Source organism: Sander vitreus, chromosome 4 (genome assembly GCF_031162955.1).
Source record: "Sander vitreus isolate 19-12246 chromosome 4, sanVit1, whole genome shotgun sequence".
NCBI classification, from domain to species: Eukaryota; Metazoa; Chordata; class Actinopteri; order Perciformes; family Percidae; genus Sander; species Sander vitreus.
The window spans coordinates 38,508,495-38,518,807 of record NC_135858.1 but is presented as its reverse complement, the minus strand read 5'-3'; the positions used below and the strand labels follow the sequence as shown (position 1 = coordinate 38,518,807).

Sequence of the window (10,313 nt, the reverse complement as noted above, 5' to 3'; positions counted from 1 at the left end):
CAAAGTTGAAACAATTTGAGCTTTGAGCCAAGCGGCAATTCTGAGTGGTGAGCGGCGCCAATGGTAGCGCTCCCCTTGGCGGATCATGTTTATGCGGCTTGACACACTTGAACAAAATAATAATGGCTCAGTCTCATCTCTGTCACTGTGGACAGAGGCCTCAAACTGGGTTCTTGCACCATTTTTGAAGTCAAATGTAATGCTTTTCAAGACCTTTTTAAGGCCACCACAAATATAGTTTAAGACCTAAAATTGCTGGAAAAAAATATTTAATAGGAAAGAATTTATTGAGCTCAATAATGTCCTTATAGTCCTTGCGCATCCTTAAAAAGCTAAAAACGTATACAAGTAGATTCAAAAAGGCAATCCGATTGGTCAACTAGACATGTAGAATGTGCTCAAATCAGCATGACAGCCAATACATATATGATGACAGCACACCAGGCTCATCACTTAAAATATTACTCTATTTTATTTTGTTGGCAACGTTAAACGTTGTATAATCGTGTCGGCTTACCGTGTGAAGATTCCACAACACCTCTGCCCTTCAAGTTTCTGGCGGCAACACAAAACCACTCGAAGTCGCCAATTGAGAAGCATGTTCGTTGAAACAACGCAGGCATTAGCCGCCGTTAGCTAGCTAACGTGACAAAACTCCTGAAAATGCTGCAAGGCCTCATCTCTGAAAGACTACAAAAGGTGAGGTAACCAAAGACATTAGGTGATTTATGGTAGACCATCAGCGACAAATTACCCCCATCATCTTAAAAAACACGGTCAGCTAATTTAATACCTACAGCAAATTTACAACATTTTGTGACCTTAATTTCACGAAATTTAATTTGACATTTTAAGACTTTTTAAGGACCCGCGGAACCCTGTCAAATAAACAACCCAGAAACCCTAGTGTACACTCATTTCCACGTGACAAATGTGTTTTAAATATGAGCCGGATCAGTGTAGAAGTAGAGTTTAGCAAGTTAGCATACTAATATCTGCTAATCAGCACTAAAAACAATGCACAGCTGATGTGACAGAAGGTTACTAGTTTTGCAGGTATTTGATCATAAACCATATAATGTAGACTTGAAGATGGTGCGAGATGAAAAGTCAGCAGATCGTCAGTCAGTAGGATTCATTATCTGGGGGCCATGAATGTGTGTACAAAATTGCTCGGCAATCCATCCAATATTTGTTGAGATATTTCAGTCTGGTGGACTGACTGATCAACAATCCCATGTCTAGAGCCCGGCTAGTGTGGTTAAAAAAGTACTTTCAGTAAGAGTACTTGGTTGTAAAGCTTCTGGTTTGTTCTGGAAAAAGGAGGCCACCTTCTAGTATTAACCTCTCACTTCCTGACTCCATAGCCAGACATCTATTTTGCATATCATGTGTTAGATAAACTTCCTCTGGTACCTAGAAAACAGGGTAACTTGTAAGATCCTGGTGCAAAAAGAGTTGATATCAGGCTGAAGCAAAATTGATTCTTTCCTGATAACTTCTGTTACAGGCAAATCAGGCTGCGTTTTAGGAACTATTTGCATCATTATCAGTGTGTGCTGAGCCACAAGTAGGAGCACCAACCAAGAACTACTGAGAAGCCAGATCTCACCTGACGTTGGACGCTTGGTCGGTGAACTCGGTGGCCACAAGGGAGAAGTATTTTTGCATCTTGATCCAGAGGTTGGGTTTGGGGACGCAGCCATTGTGTGCATGGATGGCATGGATACAAGCCATCTCCCTGGATATCAGTCTGAGAGGAGACACGGACACACAGGTATTCATTGTGACCAGATTTCAACATGAACCAGTACATTATTGACTGTTGTGTATTAGTGTCCAGTTATAAAGAAGTTCAGAGTTCCCAGAAAGAGTCAACTGAATATATCATGTAACACACACACTGAGCTGATGTAGTTGATTAGTTTTGAAAAGCCAACACCAAGGACAATGTTTAACCAGATTAAGTATTAGTATTTAATTACTGTAGTAATAAAGTGACATGAGCAACACCTCTGCTTCCAAACCAGTCTTTGGAATAGGCCTATGATCAGTTGTTTTTGTAAAGTTGATTATCTACCAACTATCATTTGCATGCGACTCACGTTTTTAGCTTCATTTGCCTCTTTCCTGTGCGGCGTCGAAGCATTCTGCATTGTAAAGTAGTTTGTGTCTACATGTAAAATAAAGAAACCTAGGAGGATTCTGAGCATAATAGTACAACGCTACTTGGGACAATGTAACAATTCTACCATCTCTTAGCTAATTCAGTAAAAACAAATCCTGGAGTAGTCCCATGACTGTACCATGTCCCGACCTGAGCAAGGAAGGATCTCTGACATCCTGCGTCCCGAGAGCGTCCCCCTGCATGAACTCATAGCAGATGCCGTTCTGAAAGCTGCAGTAGAGGCGAGGAGCACATCCATTAGCATGTAGCACCTAGAGGAGAGACACAAAACATCAGAATTAGATTAGAGAAACCATTTCGGAAGCATTTACATTCACAGGCGAGCGCAACCCTTTTGACTCGTTTTCTTTAACACTACCTGAAAGCTTTTGAGCTCATTGTCTCTGTCCACAAACAGCTCTGTCTTGTTCCCGTATACTCGCACCAGGACCACGTCTTCTGGACTGTCCTCCACGTAGCAGCCCACCAACTTGTTGGTGGTTCCATCAGTGAAGAGCTGGAAGAGGAAGAAAATAAATGATCACAGCTATCCAGAGGAATACCCCCAACCTCCGACTGTGCAGCACGATAGTGGTTCTCAAACTAAATCTTGAATTCCACTGGATATATAAACTATATATATTGATGTTCTATCAACATCCTAATAATGCAGTTGGTTTCCAATAGATTCATGTACTGTATTGTTATGTACAACCTGCATATGGCGCATGGCATTAGGCTGCACCTTAAGAGCTATTTCAAACATGTATCTCCAATGTTTTTTTGCCCATCAACACCATTCAAAAAACAACCAACTTGCATTTTAGGTACACTCCAATTGTCATGTTTCCAAAGTTAAGTACTACTTACGTTAAACATCGATAGAATTGGTAATTACCGGGCAATTACTGCAGCACACGGCGGGTAGGGTGCACAGTCAAATGTAATGGTTTTATTTAGAAAGCGTGCTGATGTAAGTGTCATTCACTTTGCTTATGGGTCACATCACGGTGGTGGTCTGAAACAGGATGTTGGTCACTGTCATATACAGGAGTTCATGGGAGTCAAACAAAAATAAAACATCAAAACTTCTTGAGAAAAAGTCTCTTCTAAATGTATGTGAGGCTGTGGGCCTAAAATGAGAAGCAAGAACATTTTCAGATTCTTGTCCTACACCTCCATTCCTTTATTCCCTGAGGTTTACTCCTGCAACTGTTCCAAGTTGCATTCACTAAACCCTTTCAAATGCACAAACTTGTCGTTATTAGTGTGATTGAAATTGATTCGTGCATTACTTGCTTCTCTCTATTCGTGGGCTTGTTTCGTGCATAAAAAGGTTACCCAGTAACTAAAAACAAGACCTTCACACCAAGGACCTTAAAGGCCTGCTGTCAGAAATCTGCAGACAAAAACATAACAAATTTAACAGTGCCACTTATTATTATTATTATTATTATTATTATTATGGGACCTAAAACAAATTACAAAATATCAACAAACCTGCCAACATGCAATCACAGCAAGAGCATTAATGTGGTCCTTGACTTAGATGGGAGGTGGTCAAACTGACGTTACAGGGAGATTGACAAGAGAAGTTACCCGTATAACTTGTCATGCCAAAATATGCCAATGAAAGCTAAGAATATAAATTGTAGAATTGTAAGATGTAGACCTCTTGTCGAAACTGGTGTTTGTACGCTGATGAGATTTGATAGATACTATTCACTTGGCGTTTATGGTACAATTTTTGTGGCTATACTGTACAATATAAATTGATGAACCGGAGAACTGCAACAGTGTTTTTGATGTGCACGGGTCTAGACGTCTAACCACACCTTCCCACGGACCACAGCCAGGACTACTTGCCTCATCTGTACGGTGGTGTTGGTCTTGCATCAGTGAGTTAACAAGTTAAGTCAAAGGCCTCTTCTAAAATGAAGAGTAAGCAAACAGGCTTTTGTGTCTAAAGCTAGGCCTTACATATTTGAGTGACAACATTGCTCCAGTGAAAAACAGTGGGCCAGTCCATCCCACTACAGCGAACACAATGACGACATACACACTGCCTGCATCTCCCCGGGCCCAGACGCTCACTCACACATATCTGGCATTCCACACGTGGCTGACCACAAAGATGGGCACGCAGGCATCTCTGTTATGACCGTACATACACAAGCATACACGCCTTTACTACAACATGACTGATCCCTTCCACCCGCCACACAATACACCGCTAAGACCAGCGATCAACATATCGACAGACAGCGATAAGCTTGGACCCAGACAGAGGTAAACATGCAGCCATAAACTGCGTGACGCTTTATTTATTTTTTTTCCATGAATGAGTCTACATTCTGTGGTCTGACTGCAAGGCGTCTGAGGCGGCAATGAAATGAAGTCTTCAGCATGAGAAAGTTGTAATAGGAGACTGTTGCTCTGTTGCTGTTGGCACACTCTGCTGTTTTTCCAGAACTCAGTGTGTGTGTGTTTGTGCGATGTTAGGAAACGGACAGTGTGTATTTACAGTAAAAGTCTTCCTGTCCAGGTGGCGAGGCTAATCAGATGTTTCTGTCAACAGTGCTGCCCTGCTGCTCTCCACCACATACAGCGCTTCCCGCTCCCATCAAAACAATGGTCCTGCTGCTCGGAGAACCTCCTCCCCAACTCAACCAACACACTTTTTTTTTTTTACATTAATCTCCTTATTCTCTGCTGCATTGTTATGCGTTGTGAAGCTGTAAAACTCCATACGAGATCTGTTGGACAAAAGCCTCCAGTGGGACAAAAAGCCTGATTTTTGTGGTGCTCACCGATAAAATCTCAGCTTGCCTGGCCTGTAGAGGTCGAGATAAACACTGTCACGTCCTCAGCTGCAGGTTTGTGTGAATGGGTGGGATATCGGATCCAGAGAGACTATCCAGCAGGATGTAAACAAATAGGTGGCGTAACTGTGTCCAAACTGTGCCACTGGTGAGCAATAGCAGGAAATGGTGTCATCGTGCCAACTGTGAGCTAATCCAAAGACTTTGACCTGGCCACGACACATTAGCCACTTTATCATTTTAAAAAGAATCAATTATGCATTTTCTTTCCCTGACAAGCTGTGTCTCCAATGGATGGCTCAAAAACACACTCAGGTGTGCTAGTTTGGGGTGACGAAGCATATTGCACAATCTCACAGTGGTTAAAACTCACAAGTCAAAATGTATACCAGAGATGGATACAATAATGGATTAGGCCTAATCGATTATTCCTAGTGTGTGTGTGCCCACTCAATATATATTAGGGGTCAGGGCTCCAGACTAACGTTTTGCCTTGGTTGCACCTAACTTTTTTTATTTAGGTGCACCAGCACAAAATGTAGTTGCACCCAAATTTTTCCTTGCGTCGCCGTTAGCGCTGAATGGCGATACACGATGTATAGCTCTGTATTTTTTTTTACAAAGTGGGCTAAATGTTCAGTTTTAAGTCAAAGCCACTTTTCACAAACTCTCATTAAAACAGACTGTGATTAAAATAAAATGAAAAGACATTTTACCAGTTTGAAAATATACAGCTGCAACACATTCAGAAAGTTATCTGAAATAAATAGCTTAGGATATATTAAAAAAAAAAAAGTTGTTGAGAGACAGAGCGAGACAGAGAGAGACAGAGCGAGACAGAGACAGACAGAGGACGCCCGGATAGCTCAGTTGGTAGATAGATAGATAGATAGATAGAGGTTCGACTCTGACCTGCGGCTCTTTCCTGCATGTCATTCCCCCCCTCTCTCTCCCCTTTCATGTCTTCAGCTTTCCTATCAAAATAAAGGCCGAAATCTTAAAAAAAAAAAGAAAAAAAAAAAAGAAAGACAGACAGAAAGACAGAGGGAGACAGGGGGAGAGTGATGGACTGTGTATGCTACTCACGGAGTGACGGCTGACTCATTATGAATGGGTCCAGCACGGGTTGAATGCTCTTTGGCGGGTCAGCGGCGTAACACGTCTTGTGTAGGCTATGAAATGTCTGTATCGTCACTGCGCTGCATTTTTATGAACTATGATATTCTGGCCATGGGTCACATCTCTCGCCCAGGTCCAGCAGGCTCCGTCTCACGCTATTACTCAACACACTGAAGTTAGTTGCATTTAATAACTTCTAATGTGTTTTTCGCCGTGGCGGCCGCACTAACAGAGGCTTACCAGCAGGAACACTGGTACCAATACAGGTTCCCTCTCATACTTAACAATATACAGCTGCGTTAATAACAATTAAAACTGTAGACAAATGTCAGCATGTGGACCGGCGGTGCTGTGTCTCTCCATGTTGCAGGGGGGAGATCCAAACACAGGCACAGCTTTACAGAAGGCATGGGTCATGTAACGCAACATTAAACCATATTGATATGGGGACGTTAGGTGCACCGGTGAGACCTGGGAACAATCTTAGTCGCACCCTTACACATTTTGGTCGCATTTGCGCAGCATGAAGGAGCTACAACTTACATTTCATTGTGCAACCCTGTGTTGTAAAATGACGAATAGAATTAACCTTGACCTTTGAAACAAAAAAATGAAACACTTTATTTGAAGAGGTGTGCATAAGACTGACATGACAGTATGACAAGACATGAGTTAGCTGTTAACTAATTAGCTGGGTTAGCTGTACAGCTGTCCTATTAGTTGACTCAGCCCCTGGGTGCCAGGAGCCAAACCATGCAAGAAGATAGAGAGGGGGGTAGGGGGGGCTTTTCTGCATCAAGGCATAATGTTTCAAGAGAGAATTGCAATTCATCTACGAATTGACTTTTCCCCCCACCCCCAGGGCTCTAGAGTGCGACCAATTTGGTCGCAAATGCACACACACAGAACATGTATACAAATAGGGCTGCACAACGTATCGTTTTTTTTATCATCATCGCGATATCAACTGGTGCAATACACATCGCAAAAGGCTGTGACGTATCGAGAAGACACTCCCGAGATTTTGTGTGTTAAGGTCCTTGCACACCAAGTCTGAAATGTTCGTATGCGTTTTTTCGTATCTGTCATCCTAAAAATTTGTCACGCACAGAAACCTTGCACACTGAGTGTGATGCATATTAATTCATCCGTTGCAAGAAATTTCGCTCTGCCTCTCCTTCACTTCACGTCAATTTCGGACTTAGTGTGCAAGGACTTTCAGTTGAAAGAAAACATCAGTAGTAAACTTCCCTTTATAATACAACCGTCTCTTTTTTTAGTGGTGCCTTTAATATTCAATTCAATGTTGAATTTGTTCCATAAAAGATGTGGAAATTAATTCCTTTCTTTTGTTCTGTTTATTTATCGGAAGTATTATCGTTATCGTGATTTTCAACAACATTATTGTATATTTTCCTCATATCGTGCAGCCCTATATACAAATAAAATATAGACAGGTACATTTATACATCTACACCTACACATACGGACACAGAAAGTATGTACAGCATATAGTAGCGTCTTTAAGTCTCTCAAATGGGAAAATTAGCTACGTTTCCATGTTTGACCGTTTTGGACTGCTGGTTATGACTAACTGCTCAGAAATGCTGGTTTAAATTATTTCCATCTAGACCCTCTCCTTGTCGCTCCCGTCACTGTGAATTCAGGAAATAATAAAACTTGAAATAGTCTCAATCTCAAGTTTGGTTTGAAACATTAGCCGACACACATTCAGCTGTATTTGTAGAACGGGCACAGATCTGTGTGTGTGTCTGTATGTTATCTGACCTTTATGTCTGCCTTCTGTGCTCCGATTGATCGGTCACCGATCGTTATCGGCCGATAAAGGCTTTAAATAGTTTGATCGGTGGTCTCCATAAAGGCCGATCAGATGACGCACTACTCGTGAGAAAATGTTGTACTATATTCTCTATTTTTTTGTAATTTATTCCGAAATAAGGCTTTATATGTTAAGCTCCAAGCGGTTTAAGGTGTGTTTCTAACAGAGGAAGTGGAACGTTTCCTGTCAATAAAAGTAAACAGTTGACAATTCACAATACATTATCTTCTGTTAATTTTAATACTTATACATTGTTGTTAAGAATATTAAAATGAATATATGATAAATATATGACATGATAAATAGAAGGCTTCAAATAGACCCGGTAATCGGTATCGACCGATATGGCTTCCAGCAATCGGGGATCGGGCCCAAAACTCCTGATCGGAGCACCCTTATTTTCGGCTGAACATTCTAAAACACTTAACGTGAAAAAGCTTAACGTGGTTTAATGTGCCTAAACAACGATCAATCATCACCAAATTTCTCTCTCATATTTCTCCTCATAACCACTGAAAAATGTCAAAACATCTAACCCAAAGTCCAATTATTATGGACGTTATATTACCATATTTCTCTGTCATATTGCTCCTCTTCATAGGTTGGATTTTTTGACAGTTTTCAGTGGTTATGAGGAGCAATATGAGAGAGAAATTTGGTCATGATTGATTGTTGTTTAGGGCTTTTTCACGTTTCCCTTTTCGTTGGCTTTAAATGTCCCATTACATGCCACCTCTGCATATTGCTGTGCCTTGTGAAATACTTAACTACACCATTCCACATATTTACTTTGGGGAATTAGTTTACTTTCTGGAAAACTGGCATTTAGAGAAAGTTCGCCCAACTAAATTCTGATATATTCTATATATATTTTAATGTTTCTATTAGTATTAACATTCAATCACACTGGTCTAAAAACCTCTGACAAGAGGGCAACGAGACATGATAAACAGGTGGACTATCAGCAGCCAGCTTCAGAAGGTGTGTCTGCTTCACCTGACCACGAGCATCACGTCACCACCAGCTGGCCACTGACGCTTAGCTTAGCGTGACTTGGCTTTCATTAGATATTTCGTGTTACATGTTGTGAACTTTGGACATATAAAACTGTATGTAACAGGAATGTTTCCTTACTGGCCTTTGGGGGAGTTCAGGTCTGAGAGCGTCTTGCTAGCTTAGCTAACGCTTCCATATTATTTTGCTACCAAGACTGCAACAAAATAAAAAAGATAACACGGTTTCATTCAACAAATAGGAAGAGAGTGTAGACGGCGGTGTGTAGTTTGTTAAAATAATGTACCCTAACGTTAGCCAGTAGAGATGTTTCCACGGCCCTCCTGCTGCCTGCCTGATACATTAGTGTTTGGTGGTGCTGCAGGCTTGAGCTGTCTATCTTAACCTAGCCTAGCCTAGCATACTCCGTACAGCTGAGCTAACGTTATCTTAGCGGCTAACGTTACCTTGGTCTTTACATGGCTCGTGTCCCACGCCGGTCTCAGCTGTTTAATGAGCTTCATCGCTCCCTCCGTCACGTTGTGTTCGTCCACGAAAATGGGGATTTTTCTAACTACCGGCGACCCGACAGGCACATGTATCTGCGTCTCCATCCTGCAGCCGTTTATCTATTTAATCTCCGAGCCGTTCACAGGTGTTTCTAGAAATCGCAGCATACAGGTGTTGCTTGGTTTATAAGTAACGTTCGCTAAATGTCGATGTGTTCCAGTAAATCAATGACGTTTTGCTTGAGAGATGTGTCTTGCTTGATTGCTGTTGCAGTAATGGATTGAAAGCAGCGAAGACGTGCGATCAAACTGCCGGGTTTGGATGCTCGTCGCCGGTTTTCTTGAAGCAGCCAGAGCCAACTAGACCATTTCCTCCTACTTGGCTCCGCCCGCCCGTGATCATCCGATTGTACCGCCGGTTGAGAGCTGAGCGACGCACCACAGTCGAGCCACGCCCATTATCTCCGAATGCGGTCCGGGTTCAGCCGAATAAAAAGCAGCTGAATCCTTCTTCTTCATCCAGCTCATTGGTGCATTACCGCCACATTCTGCTCCGGAGTGTGGCGATCTAATTCCATTCAGAAACTAAACAAAGCAAAACAAAGCAATTGCAAAACAAAACAAAATTAAAAATTAAAAAATAAATAAAAACCCTTTCCATTCTATTAAATCCTTATCCATCATATCCTATAAAAACCCTAACAGTACCCTGATCTGTGCTTTCTCACCCATGCTCCATAATCCTTTGAATGTGAATTCTTGCACCCCTTAATTCTCTCAGATTAATTTATGTATGCAAATCTTTATTAGCAAAGACAAAATACAGCCACCAGATAAATACAGCCAGTGATATGTACAAGATA

At 41.6% G+C, this 10,313-nt stretch overlaps 1 protein-coding gene across 1 annotated transcript in view; it reads right to left on the bottom strand.

Moving 5' to 3' along the window:
• Positions 1-9,843, bottom strand: part of etnk2 (ethanolamine kinase 2) — a 22,703-nt gene extending 12,860 nt beyond the window's left edge. Inside the window, exons 1-4 of the mRNA XM_078249566.1 lie at positions 9,409-9,843; positions 2,547-2,684; positions 2,318-2,439; positions 1,613-1,753 (exon numbers count right to left, since the gene is read on the bottom strand). Coding sequence (XP_078105692.1) covers positions 1,613-1,753; positions 2,318-2,439; positions 2,547-2,684; positions 9,409-9,555 — 548 coding nt within the window. The 5' untranslated portion in view covers positions 9,556-9,843. The remainder of the gene's footprint in view (positions 1-1,612; positions 1,754-2,317; positions 2,440-2,546; positions 2,685-9,408) is intronic.
• Between the last annotated feature and the right edge of the window lie 470 nt (positions 9,844-10,313).